Source organism: Notamacropus eugenii, chromosome 5 (assembly GCF_028372415.1).
Source record: "Notamacropus eugenii isolate mMacEug1 chromosome 5, mMacEug1.pri_v2, whole genome shotgun sequence".
Classification (NCBI taxonomy): Eukaryota; Metazoa; Chordata; class Mammalia; order Diprotodontia; family Macropodidae; genus Notamacropus; species Notamacropus eugenii.
Window position 1 is genome coordinate 191,446,587 of NC_092876.1, and position 19,867 is coordinate 191,466,453.

Here is a 19,867-nt window from a genome sequence, read left to right on the forward strand (position 1 = left end):
TGTATTAATTTGCTTTTTTGGCTATTACATCACACTGTTGATTCATACTAAGCTCACTGACCATTAAGTCCCCCACGCCATTTTTATACAAACTTTATCTTTCCCAACTTGGACTTGTACATAGCTGATTTTTTTAAAAACCTAAATTTATATTTATCTCTGCTAAATGTCATTTACTTAGACATGGCTCATCATTGTAGTCTTATCAAAGACTTTTTATACTTCCTTCTATATCATGCAAAGTATTAACCACTCCCCTCACTTTGTAGAGTCAGCAGGAATGGTAAAATATAGCTTGGGAGTCAAATCCAGCCCATACCATTTGATTTCATACAGACCATGAGCTTAGTATGGTTTCATATTTTTAAGCACTCAAAAAACTGTATTTAAAGATATAAAAAACATTCTTAGCTCTCAAGCCCTACAAAAACACAGAGTGAGCAGAAAATCTAAAGGCCTTTTCTCATTTCATCTTTGACCTCTCTTTAGTATATTGACTGTTGACCAATCACTTCTCATAGATATTCAATTTTCTCTAGGTTTTCTTGAATCTGGCCTCTTGCCAAAATTCTTCTACCTGCCTGACCTTTCCTCAGTCTGCTTTGCTGGTTCATCATTCATTGCTCACCCCAAAGGCTGGCTACTTCTTCCTCTCTCCATGCTCTGTTTTGATGACATCATCATTTCCTGTGACTTCAATTATCATCTTTGCAAATACCCCCAAATCGATATATATAGATCTTCCTTCTCCTGAGTTCCAGTCCATATCACCAACAGCATATTGGCTATTTCCAAATGAATATCCTGCAGGCATCTCAAACACAGCCTACCCAAAATATAATTCAATATCTCCCTCCAAAAAATCTGTATTATTGCCCTACTTAAGAGTACCATTGATCCTTATCACCCATGGTTGTAGCCTGAGATTCAACCTCAACTCTTCTCTCTCCTTCACCCCCATATCTTCAGCAACAAGACAGTTGCCATCTTATTGATTCTACTTTCACATCCATCACTTCTGTTTCCTCACCTAGCTATTGCCATAGTTCAAACCCTCTTCATTTGATCACCTGGTTTCTTACAATAATTTTCTAAATGATATATTTGTCTTAAGTTTCTTCCCTTTCATATCCATCTTCAGTACAGATATCAAAGAGATATTCCTAAGACCAATCTAACATTACTTCACTGTTCAAGAAGCTCCAGTGATTTCCCATTATCTCTAGAATAAAATGCACTCCTGTTTGGCATTCAAAGCCTTTCATAATCTAGTCCCAACCTATGTTTCTCCATTAGTCTTCTTCACACACTCTACTGTCCAAACTAACCTCCTTACTACCCTTCATACATAACATGCCATCTCTTGTCTATATCTTTTGAAAGTTATCTCCATGCCTGGAATGCATTCTCTATTCACCTCCACTTCTTAGAATAATTACTCCTTTCAAATATCACTTCCTACACAAATACCTTACTAGTCAAACCCAGATGCTAGTGCCTCCCTCCACCACCACCCCAAATGAATTACCTTTGCATAACTTGTATCCACTATATGTACATGTCCCTCCACCCTCACGCACCACCCTCACCAGGGATGCAGAGTACTTGAGGACTAATTTTCATTTTTGTTTTTGTGTCTCCAGGGTCTAACAGTGCTTGTCACAAAGAAGATGCCTAATATATGCTTACTTGACTTCAAGTACACAGAGATTAGTACTGAAATCCTGCTTCTGATACTAGCTATATATGATTATGGGTATCATTAAACGAGTTTATTTCCTCATTTGTACAGTGGTGATAATGGTCTCTAACTCACAACTTGCTGAAGGGCAAGTGTGGGCATTTGGTAAATCTTTAAGTGGATTAAAATTACTTAGAATTAAGGTGGATAGAATGCTGGACTTGAATTCAGAAAGACTGGAGTTGAAATGTCATTTCTGAAACTTAGTAGGTGTCTGACCATGGGCAAGTCATTTGCCTCTCTGAGTCTCCACTATCTTGTCTGTAAAAAGGAAATAATTGTTACAGATCTTCTTAGGCAAATCAAATGAGATGATGTATGCAGAACTCTTTAAAGCATTTTATCAGTTGCAATATATCAACTTACAGATACATAAAGAGAGGTGGAGTTGTCTCAACCCAAGGTAACAAAATTGTTAGGTATAATAAGACTAGAACACAAGTTTCCTGACTTCTAGACCAGATTATTTCTACTACACCAAGTATGATTTGTTGCCATCCTTTGTGACTTCTACTAAATATTTGCTCTTAAGATTTCCTTTTCCCTTGCATTTTGCTAAAACACATATGGTAAAGAAAAAGAATTCTAGTAACGGTGGTACTGATGATGTTGTGCTCCTTCAAAAACCATTCAGCTAAAGGACTCCTCTTACTTTTCTCAAACATTTCTCTTAACCAGCTGGTCTTTTTTGTTTGACATTAATATTGTCTAAAACACAAACAAACTTAAAAGCCCTAGTGAATGTACTTAACATGTTTGATACAAATTTGTTAATTAATGAAGAATCTCAGCTAACTAACTGAAAAGTTAAAGAATTTTAATTCTCTCAACTCCAAAACTCCAATTACAGCAAGGACCTGGGTTGTTAAGAGCACAAATTTTGGCAGACCCTACCAATAATGGAGTCAGAGCCTAAAAATTTATATCTTACTATAGAGAGCTCTGAGTGGAGGAAACTCACCGTCAATGAAACTTGGCACTTACTCTGCAACTTATAGTCTTGGAGAGTTGCTTAGAGTACCGAAAGACAAATAACTTGCCCAGGCTCATATGTGTCAAAGTCAAGACCTGAATCCAGGTCATTCTGCCTTTGAGGCTGGCTCTTTAGGCAATGAACCACACCACCTCTCTCTACACTGATACCAATAAGAGTAATAGAAATATATAGCATTTTAAGGTTTACAAAACACCTTATTCATGATACAGTAAAGAAGATCACATAAGAATTATTATCCTGATTTTAATAAAGATACAAGTTCCAGATAGTTTAAGCATCTTGCTCCCTACGTCTGTATTAGAATCAAAAGTCCAACACTCTTTCTATATCTGTTCCACCTTGGCTCTAAATATGGTACTGGCTGTTTACTGTCTAAGGAATAGTTAATCAAATGTGAAGAGGTTTATGTCTAGAAACCTGGGCAACAAAAATTAGTCTCAAAATAAGTAGCAAAATCTCAGTAAATATTAGTAGTATATTTATTATGTTCTTAAGTCTATGCTAGACTTATCCTCCAAATGAATTTTTTTTTAATTTCAGACCCAAACAAAATCCCCACTTTCAAATTGTAGGAAAATCTCCACTTGTAGCTTATCCATTATAAGCTGGAAATGTACAAAAGTAAAGTTTGATTTCAAAGCTTGGGAAGGAAGGTCTCTCAAAAACCAAAATTACAATTAATTTTTCCTTGTACGTATATGTTTGCTTTATTAAAATTATGGCACTTAATATAACAGCACAAATAATTACATGGCTTCACATTCAGAAGCAATACATTTTTCAAGAAGCAAACATTCTTTTTGTTACCAATAATAGTGAAAATGTTTCAACACATTCCTTAAGCCCTTAATTGCATAAAAGTCTATATCAGCATATTTTTCTTTTGGATTGCAAGAATTAGTTTCATTTACTGTATTTGTGTAAACTCATTATCACTGAACTTTTTTTACATTCTGAAAAAAATTACTTTCACTGTGCTAACAAGTAAATAAATAAGTTACATTTGGACATGATAAATATTAAACATCAGATATGGACAAATCGTGGAGGAGAGGGAACTTTCAAATAATAATTCCTATTTTTAAAAAAGTACTAAATTAACTATATGGCATTATCAAGGATAATACAATTTGCAATATCTGAAATGTTAAGTAAATCCCAAAGATCACGAAGTGTCATAGTGAAAGACAAAAAAATAGAACATTATATTGCAGCACCATTAGACATATGAAACCAAAAAAACTGCAACCTGTACACCCACACTATACAAATTATGTTTATGAAAAGAATATGTACACAAACATAATAAGTCCTCAAAATGCTATTTTGGTGAGCAGTTTTCAAGAACATTATCAACATCAGGTAATAAACTGCCACCACCCATTTCATGCTATCCACATGAAATCTTTAAAAGACGAAGCTTGTAAACAAAAAAACAATTAAAAAAATTTCAAACAAAGCGTAAAGTACACTTGGTGCACTTTTATAAGTACTATGAATGCATAATCAAGTAAGATTCATAATTAAAATACTGTACCAATTCAAATGTACTGAATATTATTAGGATATAAAATGAGAACAAATTCATAATCAGAGCCAGCTGATGAGAGAACGATGGGTACAAAAAAAAGTCCACTCAAATAAAAACGTGGGAAAGAAATCTTCACTCCAGAGACAACTTCCCCTTATTTGTTTAGCTCAGTGATATGTCCAGTGTTACAATAATTCCTTAAATAATTCTACCCTGTTGGAAACATAACCAAAATTCATCCTAACAAGAAACATAAAGACTTTATCTAACACTCTGCTAAGCTTTGGTTATATAAAGTGCAGTTCAATAACATGTCGTTTTAACCACTCATACATACATTTAACAATTATGTAACTCATTTTCCTATAATTTTGTAAAAATAATTTTCTTTTAGGCTCAGAGTTTTTGTTGGAATTCATGTTAATGGCCATCCAAAGTTAGTATCAATTTTGTGCACTATATTTCAAAAACCCCTAGATAAAAGGTAATTTAGCCCATGGAAGTATGATGGGCAAATGAATGTTTGCATTCATCATGTTCAATATTTAGCTCTACTTAAAAACTGCTCCCTTTAATCACTTCATACTTTCTGTTGTATAAAGTTTTCAAGTTTTATAATGATACAAGCAGTACATTCCATCACCCTCATAGCAACTTCAGAAGTGAACCTATCATTTGGGATCTGAGGGAAAGGAAGTAAATCAGGGTACCTAGTCTTTAAACTATCCACCCCATAAGCTTCCAATGTATGAACATCATTTGTAAGTCCTTCAAGCTGTTGGCTATATTCCTCTATTTTTTGTGCAAGTGCAGTTGGCTTCACATCCTTATCTGACTTTCCTCTTACTGCATAGTCAGCAGCAATCAAAGCTAATTTAGTGGATAAGTAGCATTTAAAGCATACCCATTCATTTGCATTTTTATGAAGATCATTTCTGGCAGCAGAAAAATTGGCTCGAGCTTGCCTTAACCACCTCCGTGCCTCAACTGGATTACCTACAGTCTTAAAAGTGGGTGGAACAAAAAACCTTTGAGAATAAGACTGCCCTGCAGAAGAAGGACCCTTTTCTTTGTTTTGTTGTTGCCTTTCTGATTTATGACTTGTTGCTTCTTGATTCCATGAAGTATAAAATCGCTGAAACGAATATTTGTCTGACTGAAATCGAGAGGCTGTTGAAAATGTTCTCCTTGATGTTCTATCTGTGTTTTGATCTACAAAAGCCTGTTTCTCTAATCTACTAATTTCATTCTGCAAATGCTTAAAAACCTCATTAGCCATATCATGATTCTCTGGATTTTTGTCTGGATGCCATTTCAAATACAATCGTCTGATAATCTTTTTCCTTTCAGATTCTGGAAGCTTCCATGCTTGTTCTACTACTGATGTCACTTCTCTCAATATTTCTGGCAAAGAATTCACCTTAATCTTTTTGGGTGAATGATGTTTTGAAGATGTTTTATGGCTCTCTTTTCCAGAGAAAATGGGAGGTATACTTCGAAGGCCAGGGACTGGAAATTCAGTAGGGCTGGTTGGGGTAGAAGGTGCACTATCTCTACTGTGAGAACTTTCATCAGGTCTAGAAAATTTATACAAGTCAAGAGAGCTTACTATTTTATATTCACTATATCCAATATCAATCTGATAAATCTTTCCTAGAAAGCTAGAGTTGTCAGCATCTTCCCTTTCAACTTCTTGTACAATAATTGCATATGTGTATGTTGGCTGATAAGATCCATAGATATCCCCACCTTCTGCATCAACAAGATATCCAACATATTCTCCCGGATAAAAAACATTCATTGGATCCATAAGAAGGGTATAGTGGATTTCAGCAGGTATTGGAGTGCCAGGCATAGGAAGTTCAAGTTTTGATGGTTCTGACGAGTCATATTTCACTCCTAAACTGTCAAGTTTCTCACTGATCCTATAAATGTCATTGCAGCCTAACATGGCAATTAAATAGGAGGTGTCTGAAATCAAATTGTCAGTTGCTGACTTAAGTGTCATTGCTAATGCTAACAGGAAATTTATGTCTTTGCTGTCTGAATGTTGTATATAGAGCAAAATTACCGCATTACCATACCGTTTTAAAAAAGCAAATGTTTCACTTTTGCTATGGGGAATAGGATTAAATCCTTTCACTCTTAAAGTTGTTTGCAGCTTCTCAAAGCAAGAAACTTTTAGTCCTTCTCGAAGAGCTTTGCAAAGCCTAATGGCCTTCTCCTCATTGGCCAGGAAAGCATTGTCATTTTCATGCTTCATAATTCTAATGAGTCCAGTAATGAACTGTTCTGAAGACAAGAGTAACTGCAATCTTCCTTGAAGAGAACATAATGCTCCAAACTGACAGATTTTTGGTGTTTCTTCATCTAACTGTTCTTCAAGAATGCTACTCAGTAGACGAGGCCTGAGTTTCTGAGGAAAGAGCATTATCAACTTGGTATGAAAACCATGATCTTTTCCCAGGTAACACTGGCTCAGATCAACAAGCATCTGAACTCCAATATGTCCCTGTATTCTGCTTTTATAATGTGGTGCATCATCAAAAACTAAGATGCTTGACTTTACCAATCTTCCATCTTGACTTGGAAGATAAAGTGCAAGATCTCGTGCATTCTCAAGATCATTTCTAACCTTGACTGAATCATTTTGAAGACTCTTGAACAGTCCAGAAACAACTCTTTTAACTGTGCGCATTTCATTAGGATCTAACTGTTTTCCTTCAGAATTCTTGAATATACGGCTCAACACCTCAACATATTGTTTAGTTGAAATAACATCTTCAGTACCTAAATGCTTGAATAATTGATGAAAGGTACCAAGTTCTAAAGGCAGTTTATATAAGTACGGTTTAAAATCAGATTCATACTCTAGATTTATCACTACTTCCTCAGGTTTTAGAAGCTTCCAACCATCTTCCACCATAACAAAAGCTACTCCTCGAAGTTGAAAGCGGAACTCTTTCTTTTCTGCACTGAGAAATTCATAAATACTCCGTAAGACCTTGGCTCTAGTTTTGACCATCTCTTCATCCAAAGTTGTTATGTTGCATATATTTCGGCAATTATGAATGACTTTATCAAGAGGAGGATCTAAATTGACATTGAGCATAGTCAAAACTTGTTCAAGTTGTTCCTGTGGCCCAAGAGTACTACCTTCTTGTTCTTTGATACTCAAAGGTGTTGCTTTCTCAGGAAGAATAGGACAAGAGGTCCACAACAACTGCAAGACATCTGACTGCTTGAATTTAGGATTTACCTGTGCTCCATTGAAACGTATAAGAGGAAGGGTTCCATTTACCTCTTGATACTGGGGATGAAATCTAATAAATTCAGCAGGAGCACGTTCGGGACATAAGAAAGGTACTAGAGATAATTCTTTCAAAAAATTTCCAGATAATAAATCTGTTCGCTCTTGAAATATGTGATAAAGAAGAACATCAACTGTGTTTTGCAGTGTTTCTTTAGACCAGTTTTCTGTATTAGCTCTCATACTTACTTCCTTAGCAAATTGCAGTAATTGCTGCTGAGAAAGAACATATTTGAGTCCAATATTTCTTAAGAACATTACCCATGATGTTAAGAATGAAGCCTGGTTCTTGGGTTTGGTGAGGTGCTCCAACTTTTTAAAGAAATCCTTAGGTATGAATAATTTTTCTGGAAGCATAACTTCAAAAACTCTTACAGTTCTGTCATAAAAATGCTTTGCAGATTTTAAACGATTACTTGCATCGTGGATTATCAACAAACTTTCCAACTTTTCAAAAAGCTGTTCCTTTATCTCTGATGATTCTTCAATGCTAGATAATCTGTTCTTCAGGTAAATGAGATGCTCTAATTTTGCATCATAAGAGAGATTTTCAATCTTTGGCAAAAGGTGTTTCAAATATACTTCAAGATCATCTACAGGGACACAGCCAAGAACTTCATACAATTCCGTCAAGTGTATTTTTTCTTCAAGAAATGCAGATGATGAGGAAAGTGTCCATTTTTCCACTTCAGCTGAAGGGATGGTTTTCGTAAGTACATAACATGCTCCAAATTTTGCAATGCTCATGTATCGACCACTAATAGATTTATAGCATGGAAGTGATTTTAAAATTTTAATGTCATCCTGAGACATCAAGTGACTTAAATTACAATTGAAATACATTAAGAGAGCCTCAAAATCATGTTCCGCTAATTTTTCAGCTCTAAATGTTGAGGTCTGGACCATATAATGTATGGCCTTCAAAATGCTTGTAGGATTATCTATGTTTGCTGTGTGAGCTGACAGTAGAGGAACAATCACATTGTCTTTGGAGCAAATTTTGTTTAAAGCAAGCTGAATACAACCAGCTTTCATTAAAGCATGGAAAACTTTGTCACTCTGAGCATTTGGAAAAACAGCTATATGCATAAGACTTAGAGGAAGTAGGACATCCCCCTCTGGAACAACAAGCTGACTGGCTGAAACAGTAAATTTAGTTCCTGGAAGCAGAGCCCAATCTTTTAGCGTATCAACAACAATGTCAAAAGTTGGTTTTATTTCTTCCTGATCTTCTTTCACATTTACAGATTCACTGATAAAATTCCACATATTTTTAAGCCATGATTCACTTGCAAAATTTTCTTTCCATTTTGTACAATTTTTAGTTTTATATTCACGTGGTAACACAGAGGATAACAAATCAGCAAAGCTGGTAATATCAAAAACTTTTGCAACTTTGCTAGTCAATAAAATATTGCTATATCTCAAATACAGTGTATTCATAAACAAATCCTTGCGGGAAGGTATCAATTCATGATATGTTGTAAGAAACTTGGGACGTTTTGCATCAAAAATTTGCAAAACACTATCAACTGTAATAAGAAGTGGCAGTCCCTCAACTACCATCTCATTTTCTTCTGCATCCTTAAAGCAATAATCTACTAAAAGCTTTAAACTGTGAAACAGCTTCAAATTAGTCTGTTGAAGACGGCAAGGCAATTTTCCAATGTGGCAATTAGTGTCAGGAGACGAAAATGTCATCAAAAATGACCGGACATCAGCAGGAGTTACATAGCTAGCAGGAATTTCTGCATCTAAGAGACAGTGGTAAAGATTGGCAGTTTCATCACAATTATATATCAAGTTGAATCCAATTTCTAAAAGTAAGTGTTTCAGTCTGTACACATTTTCTGCTATAGTCTTCCGTGTTGTGATGTTATACTCTGCATTTTTAAGGTGTTGTAATTCATCCTGAAGCAAGTTGTCAAAAAATGGTTTGGTTTTGTTTGAAGTAGACATATTAACCCAAGTGATAATAACCGCAGAATGTAAATCTGAGCCATCAATATTTGGAGCCCTTACCACAGGTAATAAGCGTTTCTGATCTTCATGAATACAACTGTAAAGTGCTTTCACCAGACAATATAAGTCTGGTTGCAAGTCGAGTCTGTTGACTGGGAAAAATGACAAAAACTTTTTTAAAGTGTCTTTTACAACATGAATAGCTGTATTTTGTAAAATTGACATTGTGGGGTCGGTACCTGGGAAGTAACGCTTTTTTAACTGAATCAGTAGTTCAACATATGCTGGTGCTATTAATGCAGTCATCAAACTATTATTCCAGTCACTTCGAACACCAACTCCATTATCATCTCGCCACAAATTTCTTCTTGCAGAGTCTAAAGCAAAGTGTCCATTAACATGAAAAGGTAGCCCTGTTTCTAAAGAAAGTGGCAAAAAGCAGAAGGCTCTATGGGGTTTCTTGTAATTATGAGTAATGCAAGCTGCTACTCCACCACGTGGAAAAAGAGTAATATCCTGATTCTTATGAGCTGAAATGACACTCTTAGAAACTTTGTCCATGCTTGAAAATCCTGATCTATTACAAATTATCCATGTAGTAAGGTTACCCTCAGAGTCTTCAGTATCCATTGTATATGTAATTTGTTGTACTGGTATGTCCTTCAGCTGCTTCTTTTTTGTAACACTGTCAATTACAGCTGCATGAAATTGTTTCCGCTTTAATCTGTCTCCATCAGTTATTTTGCCTTTTACTGAATACAGTACATTTAGTGCACCTGTTGCCTTTTCTATTTCACAAATAGAAATCTTTTCCATATGATTAAGAAACATAAGAAGTTCTGCCCCATCTGAACGCAATTTATCCAAAAGATTCTGAACCATTCTGTCTGATGATGGAACAGAGGAAATTTCTGAAACTTTGGCCATTTCTCCATTACGAAGTGGAAATCTAAACATCGTGCAATTGTCCAGTTTAAAATGATCACCTAAATAGAGATCTAGAACATCTGAGAACTGTGTTCTGAAATCTGAATCTAAATCCCTAAACATGCGTCCAGGGCTAACTGATGTAGCTCCCGGTGCATATCTTGCATGCGGATCAAAGATACAGAGTATGTCATTACCAGAAATAAAAGAAGGACAGTCAGTAATGTGATATACAGAATTGAATCCTATGCCATATTGTCCAGTTTTACAAGGATTTCCTTCTTTTGTACCCTTTCCAAGGTTTTGAATTCCTCTGACATCATCTTCAGTAAATGGTTGATTGTTATACACACAAAGTGCTGGCCCCTGTAGTGGTGCCCACTTATCATCAAATATTCTATCAACTGGATGTTGTCTTGGATCAAAAACAAAACAAATTTCTGTGGCTTTAGCATCATCAGCATTTTGAAGGAGCTCTTTCAACATCTCTTTTTCTGAAGGATAAGCATTAAGGATACTTTTAATCCTACTGGTCAGTTTTTCTTTCTGTCCAAATTCAGTTCCAAGTGTTGTAAAACAAATATTGGATGCATATCTTTCTAAGGCCTTATGTCGCTTTGGTACTGCTCCAAGTTTTACAGCTACTTCCCTAGGAATATCAGCATGACAGTATTTTACAGTGGTATCCTTGACTTTTATCCAGGGACAATCATTATAACATAATGATTCAGCAGGCAAAAGAGCAAGATTAGTGTCTGGTAACAATATTTTGCCATACTTTTTCTCACAAAATTCTTGATTCTTTTCTCTAATAAGACTCCATATTCCTTCACTAATAATTCGCCTGCAAAGCTGAAAGTTTGCTTCACTTATTTGTTTTGTCCCTCTCTCTTGATTTACTGATTCCAAAACAAGGGCAAAATCTTCAACTGTAAAAGAAGATCTCACACCTATGCTTTCAAAGAGTTCACGGAAATTATTTTTATACTTATTTGGCAATTGATAGAGATATGGTGCTGCATCAAAGTTCAAATGAAATGATACTTTTTCTGGTTCAACATAAGCATTCTCAACTAAAATGAAATTATAAGTTTTAAGCTGTTCAATAATTGCTGTCTTTGTGGTTTCATTTTGTAGCATTTCCTCATGAAGGTATTTGTAGCAAGCATTGGTGATATTCTCCTGATACAATGTAATTCCATCAAGTGATTTTGCAACCTCTTTTAACTGGTTTATAACCAAATTAACTGTTGGTTTCTTAAGTAACCCCAAAAACTCTTTGACGGCCAATGACATTGAACCACAACCTTTAAAAGAATGAGAATTTTCATTGAGAATTGGTTGTAAAAGACAAACTATATCTTGGTACTCAGCTGTATAAAGATCAATTGCTGCAAACATAGTTTCAGGCTTAAAACTGCTACCTTTCCATTCCAGGGAGAAACCTGCTGGTTTTGATAGAAATGGGAGAAAAGGTATTGTTTGATATTTTGCAGAAAATTCTTTTGCTCTAGGATCTCTAATTTTTAGTTTTTCATCAATAAGATTCAATAAGATGCTACTTCTTAGGCAAGCAGCAGCATGGTCCCTTTTATTAATTTCAGCTACTGACTCTGCACGTTCTAGCATGTCATCCCACAATATATCATCCTTTGCCATTCCTAACTGAACAAGTTTAATCAAGATAATAGGATTTAGATAATCTTGGGTGGATCCATAAGGAAATCTTCCATCTTTTGTTTCAAATAACTTTGCAACTCGTCCTTCAGGATGGATCAACCTTGAAGGCAAGACTAAAGGATGACCCTCCAAAGAGCAAGGAACACATGGAGTTACACGAAGAATTCCAGAGAATTCCTCAACCTTTTCATTTAAAACAAAATACATTAAAGGATCCCGAAGTTCTGCTTCAATTTCTTGTATGTTTGGGAAAAATACTTCTGAAAAAAATTGTCTCTCAGAAAATGTGTTCTCAAGAAGTATCTGTTTGCAACCTGCTTCTTCAAATCCCAATTTTACTGAAGAAGGAAGTTCAACAGCACACAGATTCTTTGATCCAGTTTTCTTAAGGTATTTTAGAAAAATCTTGAAAGCAGCAGGACCAATGTCTGATCTTTTAAGTATAGAATCATCTAAAAATCTCACATTCTTCATAGACACCCATGTAGATCCATCAGAGAAGACTTTAGACACCTCTTTACCTTTCCCATGAGCTATATCTTCATAAAAACCTTGGCATATCACAGAAAAATCATCATGAACTAAATCAGGATCAGGCCACACGGCATAGTAAGTATAATCAATTAGTTCTCCACTTACGGCTAACTCTCGTAAAATACTAAGTGCTTCTAGATAGGCTTTAACAATAACATGCCTCATGAATATATTGTTCCATCTTCCTTTTGTATCTGTCTTCCATACTTCTTTCCTATTTGAAGTAACTGCAAAACAACCATTGATGTGAACTGGCAACCCTGTTTTTATTCTCAGAGGTAAATAGCAGAAAACTTCACCAATGTGTTGTTTCACAGTCCATTTTTGGTCTTGGGCTTCAGAAAATAAGACTCCAATTGCACCACAGGGAACAAGCCCAAGCCTCCTTCCACTTTCATTCAGGGAAAATTTTAAAGCCTCCCCAGTATCCATGCAAGTACATATTAGCCAAGTAGTAGAATCCATTGTTTTCTGTGGCAACTCTTCAGATGGTTTTTTAGCCTGTCCTAATTTTGCCATTTCAAATAAGGCAGCTGGATCATCATCTGGACCCCTAAAAAGTGGTGACTGCAAATCAGCGATTCTTCTGAACACATGACGAAATTCTTCAACCGTGATCTGTAATATACAAGATGACTTTGGTATATCTGTGGGAGGTTTTTTATTACTGCTACTGCAAGTCTTCATGAGCTTAGCAGCTTCTTTTAAGACACTTACAGTAGGTACATTTAATGCTTTGGAGGAACAAATGTTTTTTTTAATGACAATTATATCTTGTGCTAAACCAGGATTGGTTTCTTCAATTTTCAAGTACTTCAAAAACATGGTATTGACATTCTGAGTGAAAAGTATAAGTCTATGTCCACAGAGGCTAAATTCATCCACAAGGGAGTAAATGTCTGCTGTATTATAGCAAGTACTACTGATCTCACTCAATTTAGCTTCTTGTTGTGTTCTAAATGAAAGTCGGAAAAGAGTTCCTTTGTAACTGTAAGGTGCTTCTACAGTTAGTGGTAACTGACAGCCAAACACATCTATAAATGGCTTGAACTGATTAGGAAATTTTCTAAGTCTTTTTTGCTGTTTACTCCAATTAATTTTGATGCCAGGATTAGATTTATCTTTAATATGTTTACTGAGATGGTTTATATTTGGATCAAACATTATCATGAACTCTCGACTCATAATAATGGGAATATCAGTGATATGGTACACAGAATTAAATCCAAGACCAAATTTTCCAACTTTATCAACCTCTCCTCTTTTTAAAGATTCTCCTAATCTAGTTATGTTTATAAAGTCTGAATCAGAGAATTCAGAATTGTTATATGACCACAGAGCAGGTCCATGGCAGGCTGCCATCCCTGGATCTAAAAGATTCTCTCTTATGTCCATGTTTCTTCTCATATCAATCATGAAATTGCATTCCGTTGCATTTGCATCATCAGCATTTTGAAGTAACTCCTTAAAAATATCTGAAACTGAAGGATATTCTTCCAGAATGTTTTTAATTCTTACAGTAAGTGGTTCTCTCTGTCCTGACTGCTCAAACCCCATATTTTCAGGATTGATCAGTCTTGTACTAAGGCATGGAACTTTTAACCATTCTGCAGTTTTCATGGGTATGTCCTCATGCACCAAAATAATTGGTTCCACAGAATCTTCCAGTAAGTCATTAAGGTCATCAACTTTAATATCACAATAACAACATTCATGAATTGGTTTCATTATAAGTTTTGAAGGATTCTTGCTATAGTGAATTGGTACTGGTGTATTGAGGCTTGCAGGAATCTGACTGCTATACAGCCATCGTATTATATTCAACATAAGATGAAGGTTTTGTTTGCTTTCCTCTTCACTGAGTTCTTGATCGCTTTTAAGATATACCTTCTGAATAACCATAGAAATATGGTCTGCTGTCAACTCTTCTATTGAACCACAAGCCTTAAATAGCTGATGGAATTTTGCCATAGTTTTAGGCACACTGTGTAAATAAGGCTGAAGTTCAAGATCATGTATTGGTTTTATTACAGCCTGAGCCAGAGGACAAAATTTTTTACCTGTCCAGACCCATGGAAATTTCAAAGCTTTGAAAGCCTCTTTGCCTTCATCTAAATGATCATGCATGAATCCATAAATTTCAAGCAAAATATGTTGGAATTGGTAATAGTCTTCATCACTAAAGGTTTTTGAACTATGCCAATCAACAACAATCTTAAAATGCTTTAAGACCGCACTTATATTAGGTTTTGTGAATATGCCAAGAGTTTTTTCTAAATTTACATGGATACTTTCAACAAGAGGAACTGACGAACCAACTAAAGTAGCATGAGATATGTCACACATTTCTGGTGGTGAACAAAGATTACAAAGGTCTCCTTTCCAGATTAAAGATCCTGGATAATTTGGAGGCCTTTCCTTGCATGTCGGAACCCACTTTATCTTCTTCAATGTTGCTTTTGCTTCTGGTGACTGTAGTAGTGTATGGTTTTTATTCAAAACCATTAAGAGAGTTCTAGCTTTCTTTAAAAGGGCATCCAGATTTGGGCTAGAACTAACTTGTAATTCTTCAATTTTTTTTGCCACTTGTATGATATCTTTTTCTTTGAGACTGGTTTCATTTTTTAACCCTATCTGTCTCAAAGAATGAAGAATGTCTGAAGAAGTAAAAATACTAGGTGGAAAGGAAATTTCTTCTTCAGCATAAAACAAATCTTTCAGCACATTAACATCAGAATCAAAAAGTTCACTGGCTGAAACAATGTGTCCCTGTGAAATCTGAATAAATTTTAATGGCATTACCCAATCAATTACACGCGGATTCTCATTTTTCAGAGAGGACAGATGTTCAAGAATCCACAGCATGAGCTGTGTTGTTTCTTCATGAGAATAAAAACCATTTTCAATATCTTTTAAAATAAACTTTAAGCAGCCAGTGCTTTTTAGCTGTTCCACTTTCAACATATTTGCCAAACGTATGGTAGCTTCATCACTGTTATCAATTACTGGAATGGAGAGCCTCAGATCTGGTGGAAGTTTAGCAGTATGATGTAATACTTTACAACCTTTCAACTTGGTAAAAGAAGAAATCCCTTGACTAGATGAATGATTAATTCTTTTAAATATTGTCAATTCTTGAATGATTCTCTTCTCCTTTTCATTTATATCAGTTAAACTAGCTAAGAATTTCCTCAGAGCATCTTTATGTGTTGGAAGCAATGAAGCTACTTGATTACACAGTTTCTGTAATGACATCCTCTCCATTATCTGCAAAATAGCACTTGGTAATGGGGAGTGTACATATTTTTTAATAAGAGGATGCTGTATAGAAGGATCTAATTTTTTAAGGACAATGCCTCCAAGTTTTTGTACAATATCTCCTAAAAATTCTGGAAGCTGTGCTTCAGATTCATCATCTAAAATAACTGGTGATGGGATCCTGAGTCTAATGAGCTCCATAAATGTCTCACTTTTCTCCAGTGCAGTCTTAGGGATAAGTGGCATTTCATCAAATAGAGACAGATCCTCTGAAAAATGTATATAGAGATTCTTCCAAACCATCTTAAGCCATGCAACAGATGGATGATCACTTTCTTCAGTAAATGGATACCACTGAACTACCAATTCTCTGCCAGGCCAAAATGCATTCATTACTTCTTTAATAAGACGTGCAAATCTTTCTGGGTTCAGAAGCTGCAGTTGAGTGCAGGGTCTTCCTGTAAATTATATTGAATAATAATGTTATTTGAATATATATAAAACTCTAATGGTTTTTGGTTTTATATTCTCATTACATTACATTTATGTCATATATGTGTGTGTATAACTAGTTTAACTAAAAACATAATTCTGAATAATTAAATCAAATATATGTGCACATGTGGACTGTGTACATATGTATATATACATATGTATGAATACATACAGCATATATTTATGTATATGTATGTATACACAAACACATACATATATAACCTTTGCAAAAACGCCCTGTTTGGCGCTTTAAGATACATACACTGTACATAAAAAGATGTTTTTTAAATTATACTACAAAGACCATACTTCCTAAGGTATGTTACTATCATAATTAGAGCTTTGAGCCCTTCAAGTGAATAACCTTTCTAAAAATACATGGTTTTACTGCATATTACACTTCTTTAAGAAGCATAAGAAAAATGCTGATAGTATCTTTATAAACATCTGCATTTAAAATGTAGATACATTCTAAACAGTTAATTTGCATAATTTTTGCAAAGGTCATATCTACCAAAGCATCTGATTACATGACATTTTTAACTACCACTCCAAAATAACTTCAATGTATTTAAAACCCATTTGTGCTTAAGGTTTTGTCTGAGTGTATTTGTATATCCACGTATTCATAATATTACCAGCCAAAACTGAAAACTGAAAAAGTATTTGGACAAATTTGTGCCAATGGGTAAATTTTTTTATCAAAAGACAAACCTTTAAATTAAAAAGCCTCAAGCAATAACTGAAAATATATCCAATATTTTATTCAATTCTAGAATACCTGAAGAATCAGCTTTGTTTCTTTTGTGTCTCATATGTCAAAGGAACAGTGAGGACAGTTGAACTCTCTCATTTTTACAGATGAGGAAACAGAGCCAAAGAGATATTTTAAATTTAAAAACTTTATCAAGGTCACAGAGTGAAAGAGTAAAACCAGAATTTGGGGTTCCTCACTCATAGTCAGTATTCTTTTAACTGTGCCATACTTCCTCTAGAACTCTTGACTTCAATATTTACTGTGGTCCAGATATCAAAACTCTATCTTAGAACTCCTAACTATTTCACCTCAAAACATTTTCATGTTTTTAATATAATCCTAATCAGACGAAATGAAGCATTAAAAAAAGATTAAGACAAGTTAAGAACATATTTCACCAATGCATTAAGATGATTAACATAATTATTAAGAAATACCATTTATCTCTAGAAATTTCCTTCTTAAAAAAGAACTATTGCTTAGGCAACCTTGATTCCACAGCCATAATGGGAAATGAAAGTGACATAAAAACAAAAATGCCAATAAAAATATTTTTAAACTCTTGGGGTCCCAGAAATTAAGTGATGAAACCACATTTCCTTCATCCTGGTGGAGACTAGGAGTCTCTAAGGACTAAGTGTTCAAAATTTAGCACATTTCAGATGTGGCTCTTTTATCTGTTGATTTGATTTCTATGGTTTAAAGGTATTGCTCTAGTGGGGAAAAAAGGCATCAACAAAAATTTTAAAATACAAAATGATATATTAAGCTGCAAAAAAAGTAATTATGCCTTCAGTGAAAATAAAAACTTCAGATCTGTGAACGTTTTTATTGCTTTGTTTTGTTTAACACATGAGAAAAATAAACATCCATGTTTGCAAAGGCACTGAAAAGCAAAGTTCTCAGCAATTTAGTAATATTGCCCTGAGAAGTTTCAAGATCGTAGCTGAATTCTAAATAAATTTTGGAAAACATTATAGAATACTATTACAAAAGAAGCTGGGGAACATAGGATATTTGAGAAATATACTTCCAATAACTTCCAAATCAGGGTGGGGGGAGGAAGCTTTTTAGAGTCTTAAAGGCATGAAGAGTTGTCATTTTTTCAAGGAGTTACAACCTTGCTGTGTTCAGAAAAGAATTCTGGTAGAGACAAATTAGTATCCTGTCTACTACAAGATGGTATTATCAGTCAGATTCCAAATATTTTCATATTCAACACCACAGCATTTAATTTCAAACTCAGCAATATTGAGTAAAATTGTAAAATCTTACAAAAAATCCGGATGGTATATACCAGACCCATGAGTCCCATTCTGAACCAAAAGTAGTACTTTAGCAGTGTCTTTATTTTAAAGTATTATTTCTTAGTGACAGTTATATTTTTCCAATATCCAAACACAAAACAAAGAAAAGTTGAAATAAAAAGATGAGTAGAAATCCAGTCCATTCATGAATGCTGAAAATCCACAACAATCTGAACTATAACTACTAATTAATCATGGCACAAAATAAAAGGGACAATCATGATATGAAAAAATAATAATTTTCTACTGTTTAAATATCTTTCCTAATTCTTTTGAAACAGTAAAAATGACGTATTAGAAGTGAATGTAAATTACGTTCAAAATTACAATCTGTTTTTACAAGATTACTTCTAAATCAGAACTATCAATACAATTTTCTTTCTAAAAATTATTTTGGGCAAAGAAGATAATTCATTAATGTACTTTCCATAAGATAATGCAGTATCATTCTATTCTGTAATTTGTAATTCAAGTAATTTTCTATAACAGAATCACTGAAAAAAATTCTGAAGTGAATCCACAGACTAGTATAGAGAAGCATATTGTACACCTCAAAATCATTAACTGATACCAAAAAACCTGATTCTCATATGTAGGTTACTAACTAACATCCTATGTTTACAATAGTTAGGTGTAATGTTCATCCAGTACACAATTCTGTATAATACTTTCACATGGACTCCAGTAATCTCTAAAATATACACTTAATTATAAGCAAATTATCAGGTACTAAAATGAATAAAATGTCAATTTATAACACAAATAACATGCAGTCAGCTAACACAGCAACCATGCTCAAGTAAAACCACACTAGGGAAAAAAAGAAGGGAAGTCATTGAGGCACAAACCTAAGCATCTACCTAAGGCAAATCTGAAGTCCTGATTTTTCCTTTGTTTTATTTCTCACCAAGTTTAAGGTATTCGATTTTTATTAAGACAAAACTGTTAATACCGATGAAAACATTTTCATACTCTGGATTAGTAAGCACCTATACAGAAGAATGATGAAGTATTTTTTCCTCAGAAATAATTCCAGTTATGCAGTGTTATCAACAAAGAATTTATAATGAGTCATTAATGCCTTCCATGACCTTAAACATTATATACCATCACTAATTTTCAGTAATGACAGTTAAAAGTTAACAAAAGTAACAGAATTTCCCTGAGAATATGTTTATAGGAAGTTTAGAGATAAGATGTTTTCTCACATATCAAAACAAAGATACTTTATGTGTCTAAAATAGGGAGCGTCTTAATCCTGAGATCCAAAGATCCTGTGTTTCAAAGGATTCATGAATTTAGATAGAAAAAAAAAATCTTTATTTTCACTAACCTTGAATTGAAACTTAGCACTTTATTCAGTTATTT

At 34.4% G+C, this 19,867-nt stretch overlaps 1 protein-coding gene across 4 annotated transcripts in view; it reads right to left on the reverse strand.

The window, feature by feature from the left end:
* Positions 1 to 3,415: 3,415 nt before the first annotated feature.
* Positions 3,416 to 19,867, reverse strand: part of SACS (sacsin molecular chaperone) — an 88,186-nt gene continuing 71,734 nt past the window's right edge. For all 4 annotated transcript variants that reach the window (XM_072611720.1, XM_072611718.1, XM_072611719.1 and 1 more), the window contains one exon: positions 3,416 to 16,398. In XM_072611720.1, the coding sequence (XP_072467821.1) occupies positions 4,850 to 16,398 (11,549 nt within the window). In that variant the 3' untranslated portion in view covers positions 3,416 to 4,849. The remainder of the gene's footprint in view (positions 16,399 to 19,867) is intronic.